The 23,633-nt window shown below is 42.1% G+C and overlaps 1 protein-coding gene across 3 annotated transcripts in view; it reads right to left on the reverse strand.

Moving 5' to 3' along the window:
* Positions 1 to 23,633, reverse strand: part of LOC135919151 (transient receptor potential cation channel subfamily M member-like 2) — a 203,169-nt gene that overhangs the window by 29,597 nt on the left and 149,939 nt on the right. For all 3 annotated transcript variants that reach the window (XM_065452875.2, XM_070536273.1, XM_065452873.2), the window contains exons 15-21: positions 19,113 to 19,343; positions 17,343 to 17,517; positions 12,705 to 12,773; positions 8,202 to 8,310; positions 5,675 to 5,864; positions 4,588 to 4,730; positions 1,256 to 1,395 (exon numbers count right to left, since the gene is read on the reverse strand). In XM_065452875.2, the coding sequence (XP_065308947.2) occupies positions 1,256 to 1,395; positions 4,588 to 4,730; positions 5,675 to 5,864; positions 8,202 to 8,310; positions 12,705 to 12,773; positions 17,343 to 17,517; positions 19,113 to 19,343 (1,057 nt within the window). The remainder of the gene's footprint in view (positions 1 to 1,255; positions 1,396 to 4,587; positions 4,731 to 5,674; positions 5,865 to 8,201; positions 8,311 to 12,704; positions 12,774 to 17,342; positions 17,518 to 19,112; positions 19,344 to 23,633) is intronic.

Below are 23,633 nucleotides of genomic sequence, written 5' to 3' on the forward strand. Positions count from 1 at the left end.
GGCTAATACTGTCAGGGTTATATTATTTATGCATGTACAAGCAGGTGGATGTGGGGACAATGGTTGTCGCCCCAGCTCAAATGGTAGAGCACCGCATACTTCAGCAAAGGTTGTGGGTTCAGCTCCCGTGAGCATCAACCTGCTTGGTCTTTCGTTTAAATTTTTTCTTCTGTTTTCAATAATAGGACATATGAAGTTGTTTGCACAATGAACACACATTCACAATTAATTCTACAGTTCAATATCATAACATTATATTCATTATCCTTTCCTTGGCTTGGTTGTCATTAAATTTTACAGCATTGATCCCGTATATTAGCAGTTAGCTGAGGTGTGAGTGCTCACGAGGCAGTGTGACAATCTTGCTTAATTAAGCGAATACTGTAAGTAATGCTAGTCACAATTCATCAAAGCAAAAGCACTGTAGAGCAGGCACGTTAACTAAATTAATCATGAAATCCCATCATTAAGAGATAGTTTGTAATGCATAACATGACTGACTGTCACAAAATGTAAGATTCACGAAGCCACCTTCACTGCAAAAAGAAGAAAGAGGCACACAAGAAGAATTGCACAACACAAGTGTCATCCTGCACCAAACATAAGTGTCGCTTCCAAAAACAAACTGGTTAGGTTCAGTGCTATAGTCGGTGACAACCTAAAAATTAAAAGGGTATACATGTAATGCTGTCCAACTCAAACCCAGTTTGCACAGATGTGCCAGCCAATTAGGTTTTCTTATTCAGAGGACGTCAAGCGGTTTTGAACGTTTGAAACACCTGTTTTCTGACCAGCCTTCGTATCACTGGTTTCACAATGAAACCTGAACGTCAAGGAAGATTTTATGGGTGATCCCATTATCAGTGCTTAGCCAAAGGTAACATTTTACCTTGAAGCAACAAGCTTTTATTTTCCAATTAGCCTTGCATTTACATTAGCAGAGCAAATTTATTAAGGTGTGAGTGGACTCCAGCTGGCTCAGCTCTCTTTCAGAGGCAAAGGGCAGGTGCATTGCATTTTTGTGGGTGAGCTTATTCGTAATTCTTACGTTGTCAGCAACTGTAGTACTGCATTTTGTGCTTTTGCTTTCTTGTCACATTTTTTTTTGCATTGCGACTGTATCAATATTAATGAATTCTATTCGGCCTTTCTTAAGTTCTTCTGTAAAAGTGAAGGGTACCACAACAACAAATCTTTGGTGCAGCTTCCTTTTTTTTTTTAGATTTATTGCCTGTTAAACAAGAAGGGGGCTCACCAGGCCGGTCTGTCGCATTCTTGAGTGTCTGCAGATAGGAAAATGATTTGCCGACCGTCCTCTGCAGTTCTTGAATCTGGCCCTTGAGAAGGCTGAGGGCACGCCGCTGATAGTCCATATCTTCAAGAAAGAATGACAAGCTGCAGATAGAAAACAGAGAAACAGCGATTTGGGGACATCTTCAGTCGAGGCACCTCCACCGGTTTGTCACAAGAGGAAACGGCAAAGTAGTAAGCTTGGAGTGAACAGCTGTTTACTTTCAATGACAACAACCGCAGACTTCTTAGACCTTGTCCTCTATCCCCAATCTAAGCATGGCACTATGTAGATAGTGTGGAAAGCAGGCAACACTGAATGTGGTAACAACACTGAATGTGGAACTATGAAAAATCCCCGCAAAGAATGCAGTTTGCAGAAAGCAAATGCGCAAAAAAAATATATCTATATATTATTTCCACGGGGCAAAAGACAAGGACAAGACGAGAACACAGACGGGGCACACTAATGACAAACCAACTTGCCCAACCTTCGACCATATCTATATATATGTTTCATGTCATGTACAATGTCAGATACAATGCATATGCCAGATACAGTGTCATCTAGCTATCACCCAAGCCTGAAACAACATACAGGAGGTGGCAGTGCAATGTGTATGCATTGCAACTGGAGGCAGCAGTTTGGTGGTCACACTAGCGCTCGCAAGGTAAATGTATGGGTTAGCAGACATCAAGTAAGAGTACACAGTGTACTCGAAATTAGATACTTGCCCAGGTGTTGACTTAAACGATATGGTATTTATAAGGAGGCACGATAAGGAGGCACAAAGCTGTGCCTTGACAGTCATATGTACACAAGATAGAGATACTGCCTCTGGCCCCCTCTAGCATTGTGCTAAATGTAATGGATGCAAAGGTGCTTTAATTGTGGACAAATCCTCAAGAGACTACCACCTAAGTGTTCCCCACAACCACCCTGTAGATAATGCTGCAATTAATATTGCGAAACCAAAGCAGAAAATGAAAGAGACTATACTTGTTTCGAGAGAAAAGCCTGCTGCCATTGTCGCAGAAAACTTAGCGACAAAGAAAAATGCCGCATGAGCAGCGAGCAGAGCCTGAATTAAATGCTACATTCGCCAACAACGGAGCAAAATTTACCCACCGAATCCTGCCAGCCTCAGGGACCTTGTTATTCTGGCACCTTGGACTATGACAATGGGCAACCATCCAGAGCACTTCCTGAGCTATGATAATGGCGCAGAGACTGAAACCCGGCTGCTTGAATTCATGAGCACAACGTGCTTGAAGTTACTAGCCAAGAGCAGCACCTGGTTATGGATAGAAACTTCGATCTCGCTCCCAAAGGATTTCTTTAGTTATACTTTATTCTTGTACTGCTAGGAAAGGGTGTTGTATCAGTTGCATATGCATTCACGACAAGGAAAAACCAAGAAGCCTACGAACATCTGTTCACATCACTACATGACCAGTGCGAACTCCTTGGACTGACTTTATATCCAGATGTCATGGAATCATGCAGAGGCCTGGAACAGAAGGCTGGGAAGCATGGTGGGCCAGAGCCACCAAAGAAGAGGAACAAGTCAGCGCTCATGGCCATGCAGTAGCGTGTTCACAACTTATGCGAAGACTCCGCTGCCGGCACGACGAACATTAAAGATTTCCTGATGGCCATTAGACATGCGATTCAGTTTTAACTTCGTTTTTTTTTTTTTACGTTATGTTCACTTTACTCTTGCACCTCAGCTCTGTACGCTTCATCATTTAGCCATGTTTTTGCTGGCTTGCATTGTCATTCTTCTCATTTATTCTCATTTTCACTTCATTATTCTGCCTCATTTCACCCAGAAATTCATTTCCGTTTACTAGTGTAAATTTCTTTTGATTTTTGCTTCCGTCTTTTTTATGGTTTTAGCTTTCATCTTAAGTCATTTTTGTTTAGTTTTTGTTCCCTGCTGCTTGTTTTTCTTTCCACATGCTGTAGTTTTATGCTGGTTTGTCACTGCGCTATCATGGCTTAGACTGCTTTTCGCCGTGGCAAGCTGCGACACTGTATGTACAGCGATTGTGCCCCTTTGCATGGAAGTGACTGAACAACAGACAGATGCGGGCGGCCCATAAAAAAAAATTAGGGCGGCATTAAATGAGTCGCCCAAGGAAAGTGCGTCACTGCATAGTTCGGCCCTTCAACCAATTCACTAACAGGAATGCTTTATGGTGTACTTATTTTTTTGGCATGACCTGCATTACATTACTGTGATGTCCCCTGGTACTGCAAAATATTTCATGCTTACATTTATTCTCGAAGCCATAAAAGAGTTCATCGATAGGCCTGTGTACTGTGTGATATCAGGTGCATGTTAAAGAACCCAAAGTAGCTGAAAATTATCCGGAACCCTCCACTATGGCGCACCTCATAGCCTGAGTCACTTTGGGACATTAAACCACCATAAGCCTAAGCCAAGTGTCGAACAAAAAGTGGAGTTCTTTGTCAAGTGAGTTTGTACAACAGAATTTGTTGGTTAATTTCTCACTTGGGGACTTTTTTTTTTTTTTCCTAGAGAGCGATTCCTGAGGGGACATATATTCTGGGGATGTGCCTTCCAGGGACATTTCTTCTGGGGAAGTTTTTTCCTACACCCCTGGTACCGGAATAAAAAACTGTGTGCACAGTTTTCACATGAGATGGGCAGCTATGTACTGTTCTCGATTGCGCGTGCCTTGCACCTTTCCTTCTTCACATGGGATCAAGTGGCCAGAAAACATATACGATCACAGTCTGCATCAGGAAGCGGCAGCGCATTTTGGTTATCGCCCATTAAAAGTGTGCGCTATGCTTCAGATGGCTCCACGCGTTGTCAAACAGATAGGCAAAGATGCTCATCGCAATAGGATTGGCGGTGATAGCTGTGAATGCCATGTGTGATGACCCCGGAGAAGATTTGCTGGTACCGAAATGAGAAACTGAGTGAGCGCCGGTGATTTCACGCGAGACGGGCGGGCAAGTATTGCGGTAGGCGGGCAGCTGTATACTGCTCTCGATCGTGCCTCGTGCATTTTCTTGTATACATGGGATCTAGCAGCTGGAAAACAATCACATGATCAGTTTGGCGACACACTGAATGTTGGTGCCGAAAAATCATGTTTTCCAAGAACGTATGAAATGGTAAAAAATGAGCATAACTCTATTGGGTCATTTTTCCAGTTCTCGACTGCGAATGTTTATGCCGGGAAAACATACGCAAAGGGAAAGTATCAACGAGGTTCTATTGTATATGTATCGGTATAGATATTACTGTTGAGTGCAGAGACCTTTCAAGCTGCTTCTTCTTCTTCTCCTCAAGGTCACGTTCCTCACTCTGCCTTTGGCTGTACTGTGATGCCAGGTGTTTCCAGTAGTTGTAGTCCTTCTCAGAGAGCCGCAGTTGTGACTTAGCCAGCTCAGCATGGCCATCCTGCAACAAGGGTGGCAAGGGTAAAGTCCTCATCTACATCCCATGTAATGCTTGACACTCCAGAATACAGATAATGCAGGCAGGATGCGCAAAAGTTACATAGGTGGCCGCAAAATTACATGCATTTCCAAAGCGATGAAAAGGGCTAGTTGGTTACCGTTCATTTCTGCTACATGCACAAACTACTTCACAGACACAAAAGACATAGTAACAACTAGAGCCAAAGTTAAACATTCGGCAGATATATGCCTATTAAAGAGAAGGAAAACTGCAACCAAAATTGATTTTAAAAACCCGATGTTTCAGAGCGCGGCCAGCTCCTTCTTCAGGGTTGGGATGGCGTTAGGCGTAGCAGTGCTTATATGCATTGTTGGCACTTTTATAGGCATGCAGACACTTTTCGTAGACCTTATAAGTAAATGATGGGAAGTGTTCCTGACGAACAGTTTGATGTTACCTGGCGTCTTCTGGACATGCCAGGATTCCAAAAGGAACCGTGGACATAAAAACAACATAGTAGCAGCTACAGCACAGAGCAAACTAATAACTTCTTTATATTGCTTTATTTTATTCAGTATGCTAAATGTGATCTGTGATGTTTTTTATGTGCATCAGTGATATGCTTGTCAGTTTCCTGTTTCTGAAAGAACTTTATTTTACTTCTTTTGTACTTTTTCCCCTTATACTTGTACAAAGGCACATATCTGAATTATCTAAAACAAAGCAGTAGTCAGCTCATGCTTCATTTGAAGCTATGTGCATTTCTTATGTTTGTGAAGTATTTTCAAGTAGTGGAAATGCACTTATGCTTACCTGAAGTAAGTGTAAGACAACAGCATCCCATAGCGTGATCCATAAATAATCCTCCAAGCAGTGCAAATCACCAGAACGGTGGTGTCTACCCCATTGTGAAACGCTTTTTGTGCTTGCACAGGCCCACTCACCAGCTGGTGTGTGGTTCGGCAGAAGTGGCAGGTGAGCAGACGCCAGAGGAACTGTAGGAGAGCGATGATGTAGCTGAACACGTTAAACGGGGGTGGCAGGCACAGCCGGTTCATGAAGTCCACAACCAGCTTGTACCGCTGGAACTTCCAGATGTCGTCGGATGCCGACTCGATCTTCTGTGCCGTGTGGCTGTGCATGTTGCATGACGAAGAGTACTGAGCGATCGAGTGTTCTCACTTATTTTGTATGTTTCCTTGTTTTTATGGGTCATAATTAAAGAGCAATGCGGTTACGAAATTTTTTCTATTAACCATCTCAGCTACAATGAACACTTGCATGCAGGGTAGCTGGTTCTTGATCATGAACATGAAATTGCGCTGCGTGGTTCTAACACGACACAAACCATCAAACATGATCACACACAGAGGATGATGTGGACCCCTACTTCATTCACCTAAATGCCTTGCTTCATACTGCAATAGATACAGCTGTACAGCGTTGTTTGAATAGGCTACAGTGTTGGCATGCTAAAATGAGATAAGCAAGTACAAGATGATTGATACTTTCAGCATGCTGTCAAGTGCATTTGGCACACCCAAAAGCATTCCTTCTGTAGTTCTGAGAGATCAGAAAAATATTTCGCCAAGACCAACAAGCAGCACTAGTTGTAATGGAGCATGCGCATTTCAGATCATTTTTTTTCTTTTCTTTGTTTTTGTTTGTTACTTGCTTTTTGTATACATATGGTCTACATATTTTGCCTTCTGAAAGCGGATAAAACAGTTGTTAGCTAATGCATCATCCTGTGTATGTGATTGTGTTCCTCAATTCATTCATATTTCAAATTCATATATTCATACAAGTTCAACAGTCATAACTATCATAAAGTCATTTGACAATGTAATGCTATTAAAAAAGGCGAAATGGGAACTGTAGGCGAAGCTGCCAGTGTGTAAAGGTCAATGGCATCTTAGAAAGTCATGCTTACAATAAACTCTCAAGATTATGCAAGGTGTTATGCAAGATGTGCAAGGTGCAAAGAGGCACATTCAAATGGAAACCAGAAATCCAATCTTCTAATTACATATCCCACTTCAACACTTAAGAAATATTGTGCTACGACAATCATAGATTATTGCATGTTTAATGGCTAGACTACAATAACAACCAGTTATATTAGCTAATTTATGACGCCTTCTCAAAATAAGCTGTTTTCATGAAAGGCAATATATTTTTCACACAATGTAATTTCTAGTAACACAAGCATCACTAATGAATGAATTGTGCTGATTAAGCTTTCTGCTTGCTACAAGCTCCTCTTCCCAAGGTGGTTACAGTGTGAGCTTCCTTTTATGCGGCCAACAGCTAGAGGGTGCACCTGTGTCTGGCCACCCTCTTTAACAAGTTTGTGTTACGAAAAATATCAGTACAAGGGAACCATTCTACCTTCATCAACAAAAACTGAAGGGCACCCAATGAGCTTCTTAATCTCCCTGCCAACTAGGGCTACTCCTGTGGCTACTCCCGTGGCTAAATTACCATGCTTTTCTTTTTTGCCTTTTTGTTTTATTTGTACAAAAATGTCTTGTTGTTTCTTACATATCCTTTCATAAGCATGTATCTAAGTTTTCAATTTTATGTTTACTTTATGTTTAGTAAACTTCTGCTTAAGTTTTTTGTACCAAAAAGGTTACTGTTATCGCGCTGCCATATATAACGCCTCCTGGGTCCAGTCAAGCTGCTGACGGCAGCTTTTAGCCCGGGAGGACGTTTCTAGTCTGTACTAGAAGAAGAATAAACTTGAACTTGAACTTGAGACCTAATTCAGCAAAGCATAGTACAACTCTGCAATCTGACTGGCTGAGGACCACAAGTGATGCCCACCCCTCCACATTGTAAGTCTAACAGGCAACGGAGACCCTATACCTGTGCTGAGCTTCTGCCAGGATCAACACCTAACCGCGAAAGTGTCGCACCATGCCTGCACTGTCAGCTTCCATCCTTGGCAAATGATGTACTATTCCACTTTCATTTCTTTCAGCATTATCATGAACTTAAGAGACAAAGGCAAATTTAACCCACCTCTACAATTGTTAGAGAGTACAGCAAGTAAAAGAACTTCATATTTCGTGTGATCTGCTTGGCTTCACATCTGTTGGGTATATGCAGTGGTTATGTGTCTAAATATCAAACAAACTAGTTCCCCTAATTATTGACTACTAACTTTGGACATTTTTAAAAGCGTGGCTACAGCAGCATCTCAGTGAAAACAGTATGTCGCCAGTCGTTTGGTTCAAATCTGCCATGACAGCAACGTTCACATTGCACTACGAGAACTCAAGCTAGGAACACACAAAGCTGAGCAAATAATAGTCAACCACTTGGGTCTACATTGGCCGTACATTGGAAAAAATGGATCCCGCATAAAACAGGCACTGGCTCCAGTGCTACTCAAGGAACAAAGTATGCAAGAAGCACTGGGGTTCGTGCTCGCCCATCACTAGCTACCCAGAGAAATAATCTCACCTGAAGAGAGCGTAGAGAAGTGTCAGCAAGACCAACTTCAGAAGAACGAGGAACTGTATGACAAAGATGTAAGGCCACACCCCCGGGTTGCTGCAGGTGTAGTCAGTGTCTGCAACAATTTTGTGGAGCTCTCACATGTTGCTTGAACACTAATGTAGAATATTTCCTTGAACTGTTTTCTTTCAAGAGCATTCATCAGACCATTGCCACACAATTTCTGATGCGTACAGCACAACTGAACATGCACTGCAAGAAAGTTAAAGAAACCTAGACAGCATTTATTCATACTTCCTTAACTTATCTGCTGTGAACCACATTGAAACTAGCATAAATATATAGGCTACTGTGTGAGCAAAGACCCTCATCTTTGCTTGGAAACCACTCATCTCCACAACTGTAAAGAACTAAGTCCTCAGTATGAACTTCCTACTTGATTACCAGCAAATAACAATAATTTCTCTTTTTTAAAAAATTCTGCAAATGCACTATCTCCTGATTGGCACTTTCAAAAAAGAGAAAAAAAGAACCGTCCACTCCAGGTTCTTCCTGGCTAGTTCAGGGCGAGCTCGCCAAAACACCTTACCTACGGCAAGTTTTTTTCTTCCCACCCTTCTGTCTCCAAGTGGCGCGACTTTGTTGCCACGAGCTTCGGCATGTCTTCTCTGTACTCCATATCACCCTATCATTAATCTTGTTAATCATGGAAGCTTGTGCACATTGAAAGCATTGCAAAGGCCGAAATGATTATGCAATCGTGATGGTGATCATTGTTCACTCTGTCATCGTTGACAAGTCATTTATTCTGTCATCTGTTAGCGCATCATTCTTCTTCTTGTTTCCCCAGTACCCCAGTTAGTGCCATTGTGGTTATAGCAAAGAAATCAAGAGCAGTGTTTCCCTTCACTACATCTTGGCTATAGGCAGGTACATGATATAACAAGATTCAATTAAGGGTTCTAGGAGCAGAGATTAGCATCTATAACTGTAAAAGCACCCCTTCACCACAACAGCCTTCATTAGTTTCAAGCAAGTGCACAAAAATTATAAATATCTGATATGACTTATACAGTGACCACAAATAAAGAATGTATTGTCTTGAGCTTTTACACAGTAATTGAAAGCTGGACGAGGGTTTACACCGTGGGTTGCTATGCATGTCTCATATGAACCACAGAATTAACTTATACAGAATGCTGGCAACATAGTGTATTTTTACATGACAGTGTACTTTTACATGACCATAGGTGTTTTAACCCTTTGCAGTCATGTGCAATTAGCTAATTTGTGGTCATTCTAGTCGGGAGCCATTTCATGCATTTAGGCACCAGGCAGAATAAGGCACTCGGGTGAATGAACGGATGTTAGGCGATTTAATTGAGAAAATTTACTCATTCCTGAGGCTCCCAACAGTACTTGAGCCCTGTGTGGTATTGCTCAGAGAACTCTGCTGGGTGAAGGCCAGGATTTGCATTGCGGTTTTGTAGGGTCCCCAAAGTCACTGCCTTCTAAAGTGCTCTCACCCAGGGACGTTTACTAACTATCTGAAGACAAAATATATTCATCCACATGATCGTCTGACTCACAGCATGAACTTACGTGAACTTCCATAAATCATCCATAAATCGCACACACAAAAATCGCTGCCATCCTGTCGGCACATCACGGCTCAAATTGCATGAAAATCTATTTGAGCATGAAGGAAGGAAAAGAAAGTGCTGCCCTCATTTGGAGACATTGTGAAGTGCACTTATCGAAAAAGTTCTTGAAAGCTGGTGCTGCCAACCCAAATAACTGGCGAATACGAGCCAAGCGCTATTCAGGGGCTACCAGACATAGGACAGGAACGAATATTTTCATGTGTCAGGTGCAACATGATACATGGCTGCAAAGGGTTAAAGCATCCTTTTTGTAACATATAGTGCATATCTATGCCCAAATGTTGCTGCTTTCGCTATTCAAGAAGTTGAAGTTTATTTTTCACCACCAACAGTACAGTGTATTTTACACAAAACAGTTGTGGCGTGGAAAGTGGGAAAAAAGCTGCGCTGATGCAGCTTGACTAGCCCCACCTCCCATCCGTACAAGGATGTACAGCTCCTTATTAAGTCAAGTGTAATGCCTCTGATGCCATAATAGGGCAATTTTTCTAAAAATGTTTGGTAATAAATCCTATCAAACGCTTTTGTAAAATCTACGAATACGCCTAGTGCAAGCTTTCTTGTTTCGATGTTGCCTAGTATGACCTCTTTCTGATGTAGAAGTGCTGTCTCTGTTGAGGCACCTGACCTGAAACCATATTGTGCCACTGTAATCACACAATGCATGTCCAAAATTTTTAAAGTCTAGTGAAAGTAATTTTTTCCAGAGCCTTTGAAAATATTGGCAATACTGATACTGGTTTGTAATTACTTTTATCGTTTTTGTCGCCACTTTTGTAAAGTACCGCGACCTTGGCCTTTTTCATACGCTGAGAGAACAGACCTGTGTTTAAAACAATATTACATATATGGGTCCAACAAGGTACTAATAAATCGAGGACGAAAATAACCGGTTCCATTTTTATGCCGTCAATGTCTTCGCTTTTACTTTTTTTAAGTTTCATAAAAACGTTAGTTACCTCAGATTGTTCTGCGGGGCGAATAAATATCGAGGTTGTTATTGGTGTGGGTAAGTAACGTAACACATTCCCATCATGAGTACTGTCCGATAAAGAACTAAAGTGGTCATTAAATTTATTGGCCAATGCTTTTCCTTTAAATACATGTTTGTCAATTTTAATTTCGTTGATGCGGGGCACTTGTTTACGTGAAAATACCATTGTGTTTAGGGTTTTCCACATTTGTTTAGTGTCGATGACGCTGTTGAAGATACTAAAGTAATAATGACATTTGGCTTGCCTTAATATTTTGGCAAGATTGTTTCTGTAAGTTTTAAACATTTTTAGTGCATCTAGATCACGATTTTTCAAGATCACCTGGAACAGCCTGTTTTTTTGTATGTATCACTTTTGGGTGACTTATTGTTATCCGAGGTTTATGTGCATGTTTTGGCTTCGTTATTTCTTTGTAAGGGAAGCATCGTTTATAGAGAGAGGAGAAAATTTCAATGAAACGCTCATATGCGGTATCAGCCAAAGAGTGCGCAAGAATCTCGTTTCAACCAGTCGTGACGAGTTCATCTCGGAACTGAGACAGTGCAACCATGTTGATGTCGTGATATATTATTTTCGTAGTGATGTCTTTTGCCGTGTGAGATGTGTCAGTGACTACCTAAATAAATGGGCGATTGGTCGCTAAGGGTCACATCAATGGTACCAGAAAATAGGTCATCAAGTGATAGGTTGGTAATGAGAAGGTCTATAAATGTTGCGCTGTTTGCAGTAATACGTGTAGGGGCAGTTATTATATTAGACAAAAAAATGAGAATCGAGGATTGCAGATAATTCACTTTGCTTAGTAGATTTAACCAACATATCGATGTTTAAGTCACCTCGTAAAATTAAAGTGTATTGATTTGCATTAACATACGAAAAAACAGCATCTAGACATTTGAAAAACTCACTCAAATTACCATCAGGTGGTATATACACCACAGCAAACAGAAATTTGTCACATTTTAAACAAATAATTTCAATATCAGCTGTAGACCATGAAAGATCATCTAGGTAGTCGCAGCTAATACACAAGCTTACGAACATGCAAACACCGTCACCCATTTTCAATTTCCTATTTATATAAACAGCCCTGTATCCGTCCAAATGTATAGTGTCATGACCATTATACCATGTCTCAGTGAGCATTATAACTGAGAAAGAAAACCCAAATTCGTGTAAAAACATACAAAAGTCGTCATATTTTCGACGTGCTGACTGCATATTCAAATGCATAAAGGTTAAAGGCGATTTACATCTTTTCACAATATCAGACATCAGAGTGGTCGAACTGATACAGGATACACTCATTGATGATTTGTATGGGTCAGCATATAAGTACATACAGTTTGATTTACACGCAATATTATGTAAACATGACACTGCAATAAAGACCTGTATTTATAAATAGCATACTGCGAAGTTGGGAACAGAAAAACGAAGGATATGGCTTTAACAACAAGTTTCGTCAGCAGTGACAGAAAATTAAACCATGATTTATCCTGACGCATGTCATGATACGAGTAGACATACAAAGCATCCAGACAAATGAAAACGGGACAACTAAAGAATAGTACTTCGAAAGTTAGAACATAGAAGATAAATAAAAAAAGTAGACAGCAACTTCTGCGAAGAGATCAAATGCATGGCGAGCAACGCATGTGCATATTGCCTTCACTCCCGCTAGGCTATCGAAAAATGAACAGCTGTGTCCCCTTGACACATTTGACCTGCCTGATAAGATTTGGCATAGTACCACCCCTAACAGCTCTCTTCTTACAATAACTATATAACAACAAAATAAAAGGGACCAGGCAGTGAGTGCATTTATAGACATGGCTGTATTTACTCACACTCGCTGATTCGGCACTCCTCTGCTGAGCGATTGGCAGCGGCTCTCAGCCGAAAGCAGCGTGGATCCCCTGCAAACAATAAACAAAAAGTACCATCACTTTTCTCAAAAAGGGCTAAACTTTTGAAAGGTTGCACAGTATCTGAGTCAGAAAGGTTGGTATGCCTGCAGTGCTGTTGGTAACCAGAGTACCAAGACTGCTGTTGCTTCTTTTACTTTACGTAACAACTCTGAAAGCCTCCTTTTAGTGACGTCAAATCTAAAGAATGTTTTAGATAATTATGCAAGAATGCAACTTAATATGCAAAGGTGCAATGACATCATGGCAGCAGTGAGAAATGTGTGGTTTAAATTGCTAATGTAGGTGCAGGATTCACATGTCACACCTTCATTAGTGATTTAAACTTATTGAAGACTACAAATGATGTCGTAGTTGATAGGCGCAGCGTCCATGAAGTCAGCCCGAAGAATGGCACGCCTTTATTGCATGGCAAAGTAACCAGACAGCAGCCTGGCTGCCGGTGAACAGAGGGGGAGCAGTTTGTTCAGATTAAGCATTGTGATTCAGGCGCGCTGCCCATAATGCCTGGCATACCCCAAGGAAGCGTGCTGGGACTGCTACTGTTTCTCATTTATGTGAATGGTTTACCCAATGTCATTCATGGCGGGTGTATCCATCCCACTGTTCACGGATGATTGTGTGGTTTTGAACAAATCACTTCGCAAGATGACCACAATGCGCTACAAAAAAACTTGCAGCATATTGATGATTGGTGGACATGCTGGAATATGGAATTGAACACTGAAAAAAGCTGCCCTATTGCGTATAACAAGAACAAAACAACTTGGCACATACACTTATTCACTCAAAAACTGCGACATACTAGATCTTGAGGTGGATGGTTACAAGTACCTTGGCGTCACTTTAAACAACAAACTTTCCTGGTCTAAACACATATCCACTATTTGTTCATCGGCACTAAAAAAGATGTGGTTTCTTTGGAGAAAACGTAAAAATGCACCAGCTTGTGTTAAATTTCTTGCATACAGCACTTGTGCTTGGGAAAAGCTTGAATGCGCCGCATTTATGTGGGACCCACGCAATAAAGGCAACATTACACAACTCGACCGTGTTCGGTGAAAGGCAGTGTGGTATATTTTCAATAATTACCGCAAACATGACTCGCTCACTTCATTAATGCATCTGCACTGTGTTCCTTCGCTGGAATCTCGCAGAAAATTTAGCCACCTAGCATTTTTGCATGACTGTCTTACCAGTAATAGTAAACTTACCATTCCAGCCCATGAAAAGCCTCACAAAACGGAAAACTCGCCATACTTATAATAGAGCACTGATGACAATTTTTGCCATGACAAACGCATTTAAGTACAGTTTCTTTCTTAAAACTGTGTCTGAGTGGAACGAAATACCTGCAAGTATCTTTAATGCTAATTATTTTGTGCACAAACTGGAGTGTCACTTTAGCAGCTGGTAAATATACCGTCCAAGGGTATGTTATTTACTTTCTGCATTTCTTTTGAACGTTTGGTTGTCTTTTGTTCTTGTTCTCTTTTGTATGACTGAAGGTCCCTCCTGCTTAGGCCACAGAAGTGGTTCACAGTACGTATAAAATAATATAAGTTCAGTGCAGTCATGTTTCACTGAATTATTTCAGAATAAGTCTCGTGCTATACTTGTACTGCTGTTACTTTGGACCAGAAATTCAAAAATGAACAAGTTGCAGTGTCAGTGCTCAAAAGCATACTGAACAGCTGCTTTCATGCAAAACTCACCCTAAGCTACTTTCAGCATGACTTCAAACTAGGAATGGTTGGAATGTCTAGGAATGAACTAGGAATGTCTATTGCCTCAAAATGAACCAAGAAGCCCAGATCAAGACTTTAGAGAAATCCTGGCATTCCGTACAGTCCAAAATTGTTTATGATTCTGTCTTATGAATGAAATTGCAAGAACAATGAAGGTTGTTTTGTTCTTCAGAGCCTGGAGACCCATAAGGACTCTCAACAAATTTTCCATTGATCATGTTTTGTTGTCGTTGGCAAATTAAGCTTGAACACCAGAGTATAATGGCCTGAAACTTCGTAAGGTTTAAGTATTTTATCGCTTGCAATACAGTCGACTTCCGTTAATTCGACTGTGACAGGACTTCAAAATTTGTCTGATTAAACAAGAAGCAGGAAGGACACCAAAACACACTGCTGATTCATTTGGCATGTATTTGCCCTCACTCAAACATGTCCCCGAACAGAACACACCCGCTTTTTATGAGTTTGAAGTAAAAAACTAACAAAAATTTACATTAGAACTCCTACATAAACAAAGTAGAAATCGAACAAGCACCATATCTTCTAACAAGAAAAACGTAGCATGCCTCCGATTCTTGTAATAAATAAAAGAAAAGGCCACTGAAATTTACCTTCACAGAAAGGAAATTTATTTACGTCCCTTGTCATCACTTTCAGACAGCACTTTATCACTGTCTATAAAGAACCACAACATTTCCTCTATATGGTCCAATGTTTGTGATATTCTAAGTTTATCAAAGGACTCTGCAACGATCACAAGTGAGATGATGACCCACACCTACACAAACCGCTTCGCTAGTTCGTCCTGCAACGCATACAATTCTCCAGAATGCCATGAACATATGGTGCGTACTTTGTTGCCACTAGTTTAGCCTGTAAAATAAGTTATCATTTGAATGCACTTTCATAATCAGACCAAAAGTAGCGCTTCATCGCCATCATGCTATGCGAGAACTTGTTCTGTTGGTGTCATCATCCATGGTGGCTATCTTCTGATGGCAATGGCGATGGCACTGGCTAGGCTATCTCTGACAATAGGCTGCAAAAAGTTTTGGTCTTGCGTCGAATTTCCTTGCCCAAGCAATGTTCCGGTGAATTTTCTTGGAAAAAGAAAAGCCACGCGATAGAACCAGGTAAACACCACAATATTTCATTGTGAGCTACTGCTACAGCTTTAATACTTTCCTGCGGCAGGCTGGAAATATGCATTTTCAAAGGGAGAGGACATGTTGATGCGTTTCTGTACCCTAACCATACCGCCAAGACAGAACTGCCACTATCTAAGTCACCACTGCAGTTACCGTTGTCATCATGCACGGGTGTGATGACGAGCCAAGTCCGAATTACCTAATGAAGGCTAATTTCAGGGTCGGAATAACAAAAGTTTGGTCCCATAGAAATGTATAGGTGCTGACTGGGACGTTTGGTCGGGATTCAATTAAATGAAAAAATTGAATTACCCAGAGTTGAATCATTGGAAGTCTACTGTATCATGTTTACTTAATCTCAACACAATGATCATGAATAAGCATGCACTGTCTTTTTTTTTGCATTACTTCATCAACACTATTTCAACAGTGTATCCAGTTGGATTACAAAAAAAAATGCTTTTGGCAAACTTGACTTTCATTTTAAAAGGCTTCATTTTTGAGCTGACATGGAATTAAGTGCCCAGCAGCCATGATTAGATGCTTTGGCTGTGACCTGGCCCCCACCCCCTTCACTGCTGGACTGTCATACAAGTTATAAACGGACACAACTGTGATCCCCGCGATAATAAAGTGCACAGGCGCACATGTGTCAGATCATCTCGGAAACTGAGCCATGCCCAAAGTAACTATACTCTCAGATGCACACTCCTTCTCGTGCACTCCAGCACAATAGTCTTACATTTTTGAGGCTCATTTGCAAAACAGACACCATCACTGAGGCCCTGCAGAGCACCTTTACTTCAACACTGGAACTGTTCTGACAGATCTTTTGTTTTTTCTCGAACACATTACATTTTTGATCATATGTAAATAACATGAGGCAAACTAATCTTACTGTTTATTCCTTAAGCAGTTATGTACATACTTATTACTATGCTATGTGCGTTGGCTGATTTGTATTGATCTTGAGAAATGTGCCAATCTTTTCATACTTCACTACTTAGGTATATTCCTTAGCGTTCCCATTTCTCTAGTATTCCATAAGTGATTATCTTTTGTCTTTCTCGTTACCCAAGGTTTACATGTTTTCCTAAATGCTTATAACTGCTTTTAGCTACCACCATTAATTGCGTTGCTAGTGGCCTGTAGAGGTATAAGAACTCTTTCAAGCCGTTGATCAGCAAGCTTTTCTCCCTGCTGCCTGCATTTCTCATGTATGAAATTCAGAAATTACACTGAAGTGAACTGAACTGAATTGAACTGCATTCATGTGATGGAAAATGAACCGAAATTCTGAAGAATCTCATCAAAGCTGAGCAATTCTGGCATTGCATCATGTGGAGAATACCTTGGAGAGCTTCTCTCAAAGTGAGCAACCCATGCATTTTACAACATTCTCCTTCTACCACAAAGAAACATGGGCGCAAGAATCTGGATACCATAATCATCATCATCAGCCTATTCATGTCTACTGCAGGACAAAGGCCTCTCCCTGCAATCTCCAATTACCCCTGTTCTGCGCCGATTCCAACTTGCACCTGCGAATTTCCTAATTTCATCACCTCACCTAGTTTTCTGCGGTCCTCAACTGCTGCTTCCATCATATCATCATAGCACACATTTTACTGTGTTAGTGCCATCAGCTACAAATGTCCGCTTACCTTCGAGGTCAGAGATGGGCGTGAGAAAGAGGGAGAACCATGCGCGGTGAAAGGTTCTCCTGAGCAGCTCCAGGTTAAACGGGTAGTCCGGGTAGAGTAGGGCATGCGCCACAATGCCGCCACTGATGATCACCAGCAGCGCCATGCGCATGAAGTTCACAAAGTCATCGGCCACCTGCATGAAAACCGGCCATGACAGGAGTATGAGCACTACTAAGAGAACTCGCAAAATGTGCATGAGCAAACGCTTAGTCTATTCGGTGCTTAGAACATCAACAGCAAAACATGAAGTGCCATTCATATTGATTAACCCGACTGGTTGATTGGCTGATTTATCTAAATGTCCCGAAGCAGCCCAAGGTCTACAAGGGACATCGTAATGAGAGGCCCTGGATAAATTCAGACCACCTGGAGTTCTTTGTATACAGGAGAGAGAGGGAGACGAGAAAAAAAAAATTCCCTGCATTCCCACATAGTGGCAGCACATGCCAGGCAAGAAAATGTTAGAAATTGGCGCACTTTTTAAACGTACCGACGGCGCCGTAAATATACGGCATCAATCATTTTGGAGTTGTTCGCAGCGCCGTATATTTACGTCATCAACCCTGAAAGAGATAGGCCTAAGTGTACAATCATCATCAGCAGCAGCAGCCTATTTTATGTCCACTGCCAGGACGCAGGCCTCTCCCTGCGATTTCCAATTACCCCTGTCCTGCGCCAACCGACTCCGACTAGTGCCCGCAAATTTCCTAATTGCATCGCTCCACCTAGTAGTCTTCTGTCATCCTCGATTGCGTTTCCCTTTTGTTGGCCCCCATTCTGTAACCCTAATGCTCCACCAGTTATCTAACCTTCGCATTACATGGCCTGCCCAGCTCCATTTCTTTCTCTTAATGCCAATTAGAATATTGGTTATCCCCGTTAGCTCCCTGATCCACACCGTTCTCTTCCTGTCTCTTAACGTTACGCCTAACATTCTCCATTCCATCGCTCTTTGTGCGGTCCTTAACTTGTTTTCTAGCTTCTTGGTGAATCTACAAGTTTCTGCCCCATATGTTAGCCCTGATAGAATGCATTGATTGTACACCTTTACTCAAATGATATTGCTCAACAAAATACGACACGGACATAAGAGAGGACGACACACCAAGTGTCCTCTCTTCAAGTGTCACCAAGCATCACCAAGTGTCACCAAGTGTCACCAAGCGCCACCAAGTGTCCTCTCTGTCCAAGCGTCCTCTCTTACGTCCGTGTCATTCTTTGTTGCACAATATCATTTGAGTAATGGATTACCAACTTGCCCGGAATGCTGCTCTCATTATGTACACTTTTCTTTTCAATTATAGTGGTAAGCTTCCAGCCAGGATCTGACAATGTCTGCCGTCTGCACACCAACCCATTTTTACTCTTCTGTGAATTTCCTTCTCATGATCAGGGTCCCCTGTGAGTAATTGACTTAGGTAAACATACTCCTTCACAGACTCTAGAGGCTGACTGGCAATCCTGAACTCTTGTTCCCTTGCCAATCTATTCATCATTATCTTTGTCTTCTGCATATTAATCTTCAACCCAACTCATACACGCTCTCTGTTAACCATTGCGCTGTACACTTGAGTCCCCAACTTGCCCAATCAGTGAACCTGCTAGATTGCCCAAGGCTTTACTGCTTGGCAGAGTAAAGTATTCTCACACACACATCCTTTCTGGACACAGGCAATGTGAAAGGTCTGCATGGTATAAAAAAAAAAATTGAGGAAGGTATACACGCACCATGAGGCGTACTTTGTAGAGCAGCGGGCCTAGGGTGGGTGATATGGGCAGGTATATGACAATCTGCCGGTAGTAGAACCCAAGCAGTGCGGCACACAGCACCACCTTGACGCTGTACGGGCTGAAGATGGGAGTCGGGCCAAGCACCCTGGCCACAACGTACAGAGCCACGAAGGCCGCAATGAGCAGCACCTCCATACAGCGGAGGAACATGGGCACATCTTGGTATCTCTGTGCAGAGTGGGGAATTAAGTTCGGAGAAGTCAAGAGATTTCACTTGAGACATTCTGATTCTTAAAGCAAATCTTTCTTTCCCTCTTCCCCCAACTTTACAGCTACTGGCTGCTGTCTTGCACGATAAGCCTGTCCGACATACAGCGCAAACTAAGGTGGCCTGGGCCAACCAGGGGCATTTTATGCCAAGAGTAGGCACGAGCTCGAACCCAAACAAAATGCAGCCGAAGCATGTAGCAAGTGCAGATGGAGAGACAGGCTTCAATGAAGCGATGAGCCCAGCAAGAACATGTTCGATACATGCAAAGCTTGGTTTAGAATGTGGGCACAAGTTAGCTTGGCTCGTAAACACGAAGAGTGGCAATACGCATAATGTTACAAAGAATCACTTGGAACGCATGTGCACTGCTGCTCGTAAAAATGGTGCCGGGCAGGATCGATATGCAGTGATGAGACAGCAGTGCAGTGAGATTGCATCATTTACATGTGCAAGGCAGCACTTTGAGAAACACTTCACACAAGAGAAGTTCAGTTGACTAAGTGGTGTGTGCGATATATAAACTAAACTTTGGAGATGTCTGCAATGTTGGAGTACCATAAGTTTACATTGAGTGAGGCACTTCTTGCTGAAAACATGTCCAACTTCATTCTGTCATCTGTACTTCCAAACGGTTGCTAAACTAGAACAGCATTGCTAGCAAACACCAAAGAAAGCTATACTTATAAACAGCTTTCACAGCCCCCAGGATCAGTGCCTTTGTTTTTTACTGCAGAAGCACTTTATGGTTAAGCCTTCTGCAGATTTCTGGTATAGAAATGCCATGGAAATATATGTCATAATCAGAAACGGCAGCACCAAGCCTGCCTACTTCAGGCCATACGGGTAGCCAAACATGACCCATTTGCAGCAGTCACGAGAACTGAATTTTTTTCTATACTTGTGCCATCCTTCATCTCAATTCAGCAGCATAGTTGAAGTGTTACCTAGACAGTCTAACTTCCTAAGACTGGTTCTCAATATTGGGACATGAAGGCATAGCTTGTGGTAATGAACAAGCAGTTTTCCATGTCGCAGGCTAGGGTTGGCATGCTTTCAAGGAGCATATACTCTTTTTTGTTTGTGGTTGCTCATGGCTTGGAACTATTGAAAAACTCACTGATGTACACAAATGCGTGGACACATCAAAATGCATAATTTACAGTAGATGCAACGTCAAGGAACAAACGAGTACACAGAGACACGTGTCCCTTGTTCCGTGTGCCTTCAAAATGGATAGAATGCATCACTGCAAGCACTACAGCCATTTATGGTGTACATTCTGTGTTTTTACATCCTCATTTATTTCAAGCCATTGCATCTGTTATAGAAATGTGCTGACTAGCCCAAACCTCAATACTATTGCAAAACATGTAAAGGTGAAGACATGGAATGCATAAACAATTCTGACCCTTTCATCTTTCGTTTCCTCCAGGGAGCTCACATCCTGAGGCAATTTAAATGCTCATTGACATTTACAAACACAAAAACACGTATCAGAATGCTTCTATAATTTTTTCTCAACTCCTAAGCGCACCCTTGGTGATTGGCTCTAATCACATGGGAACGAGAGGAACCTAAAGAGTTTCAGTTTCGACATATGATTTACCAGCCACACAGCGGCACCTGGTTTAGAAGCGTTTCATGACAACCCAACAAAAATCCATAGTGAGATCATGCTCTATCAAAGGCGAAAAACTCAACTGACTGATTTAAGACATAGCACTGCCAGAGGAAGCATTAGGTGCAGGGCCTTTGAAAGGAGCCGGAAACACCGTGACCCCAGCATTCAGATAGACTGAAGCCTATAGCCAGCCACGTGCACAGACCTCTTTGTGTTTACATCCGTTGCTTCTATAGCGGTCACCAGCCTCCGCTTCTGTGGTTGCCTGGTTTGGTTTCAAAATGAAATAGCACTCGATTTTTTTAAGAAATGCACCAATTGCCTTGAGGATTAGAGGCGAGTGAAGAAGTCTTACAAGGGCCTTGGCAGTTTATGTCTTCGTGCATAATCACAATGGAGACAGTGGCCCAGTCCACCTTAGTTATGAATGAATTCATTAAGCTTAACCCACAGAAGGCAAACCTTTTCCTGTTAGCTACAGTGTGCTTGAAACGAACCTTTTACTATGGCTGGCTGGATTCCTCAAGGCATTCTATATTCATTTAACGATGTGCTCTTGAACTTTGTACATTTTGCAACGACTTGTTGCCAGAGTGTACGGCACATTCCTTAATCAGGCTCATTGGCCTAGAAAATTAAGATACTTTTTCTATAGATATATAATTCTGTTTGAATTTGGTCTCCTCACAAATACTTGTGTTCCTCCTGGTATTTCCTTCATCCTTTCCAGGAAACGGACATGAGGAAGTCTTTTTCGGTCTACTCTCTAGTTCTGCGAAACCCAGCTTGGCAGCCATTCTCAATGTTGGAAGAGCTACACACTTTTGACATGCATGTTCTCCTGTGAAGGGTGTGATAAAAACAAAGATGTTGATGCAACACAGTCCATAGGGAATGTTCAAAATGAATACTGCTGTGGCAACGCTAGCCACATTCATCATCGTCCCTTCGACGGCATAGTTGAGAAGTGCCTGTAGGCCAAGGGGTTTGATCGTTGTCATTGGGCCATTCAGCCCTCTAAATAGTCACCTTCCTTGTTCACCTGAGCAACTGTACTGCCATGAATTAACAAAGGCATGGGATTCCTTTTTTGCACCCTCAGACATCCATTCGAACAGCATTCTAACAAGGCATACTACGCTGAAACAAAAACCTACATTGAGCGTCCTTTCTAAGCAACATGCATTTCAGACCTGGGCTAAATGTCCTGAAAATTTGCTCATTCACCTTTGAATTTGCACGCCAAGCTCTTAGAACAGTTTTGCTTGGTAATACAATGTCTCAGATTTGTTTCATTGACAACAAAATGGTTCGCATGCATCCTGAAATAAAATACGGTTAAATCTCAATATAGCGATGGAAACACACGGCACCTAGAAGGGGTGCAACAAACCGCAGTGGCAGTGATGTGAACGGACATGCCGGTGTTAGTCACTGTGCAGACGTCAGCAGCAGATCACATTTCTCCACTTAAGTTTACATGTGCTCGCGCATGGTAGCGCTTTTTCAAAGCTGCGACTTCAGTGCACATTGCTTTGCTTTGCTTTGCGTCGGCTGCAACAACATTCATGACAGATGCCTTGGCGCCGCCCCGTGTGGAGGTGCCGCCATCTTATAGCACACTTCCCATAACATAAGTCAGATAAGCCATAAGTCATAAGTCATAAGCCCAGCCCCGTGTGGAGGTGCCGCCATCTTATAGCACACTTCCCATAACATAAGTCAGATAAGCCATAAGTCATAAGTCATAAGCCCATAAGTCAAACAAATTTAAGACCCTAACAAAGAAATTTGAGACCCTAACAGTGCTTAACATAAATGCGAGAAGCATAGTAAACAAGGTAGAACTCCTGGAAGGACTGTTACTTGAACACAATCCGGATATAGTGGCCATCACTGAAACCTGGCTATCCCCAGATATCTTCAATCACGAGATATCTCCACCAGGTTACTCTGTTATCCGTAAAGATAGGCTGTCTCGTGGTGGTGGCGTGGCCCTACTTCTTAAGAATGATATTCCATTCGTTCCACTCCCGGAAGTCTCCAACGCGGAGGCTGTATTTTGTAAAATATTGTACAATGATACCGGGATATTTACTGGTTGCGTCTATCGAAGCCCTACTAGTGGATCCGAAGGCGTGCTTGCTTTACAGGAGTATATGCAATTCCATGTTCGTACTGGTAGAGTGATCCTCATGGGGGACTTCAATTTACCAGATCTGAACTGGAGTACCATGCACTACACTTCAGCCACATCCGCAGCACTTACCGATTTAATGCTAAACTTCAACCTCAACCAGGTAGTCGACCAGCCAACTCGCTCACAAGGCTCTACGAATAGCATACTTGATCTCATACTCATAAGTAACCATTTCCCACTTCACGCAATTGAGATGACAATAGTCGGTGGTATATCGGACCACGACATACCTAAATGTAAGCTCTCGCTTGAAGGCAACATAAAGAAGCTAAACCTGGAGCGTGCTGTACTTGATTTTCGCAGAGCAGCTCATGACTGTATCGTCACTCACCTGGCACACGAGTTTGATGCTTTTCTCCAAGCAGCTTCAGAACCGTGTTGTGACGTCAACACTTTGTGGCATCAATTTAAGTCAGTCGTGCTACA

Source organism: Dermacentor albipictus, chromosome 3, assembly GCF_038994185.2.
Source record: "Dermacentor albipictus isolate Rhodes 1998 colony chromosome 3, USDA_Dalb.pri_finalv2, whole genome shotgun sequence".
In the NCBI taxonomy this organism is placed as follows: Eukaryota; Metazoa; Arthropoda; class Arachnida; order Ixodida; family Ixodidae; genus Dermacentor; species Dermacentor albipictus.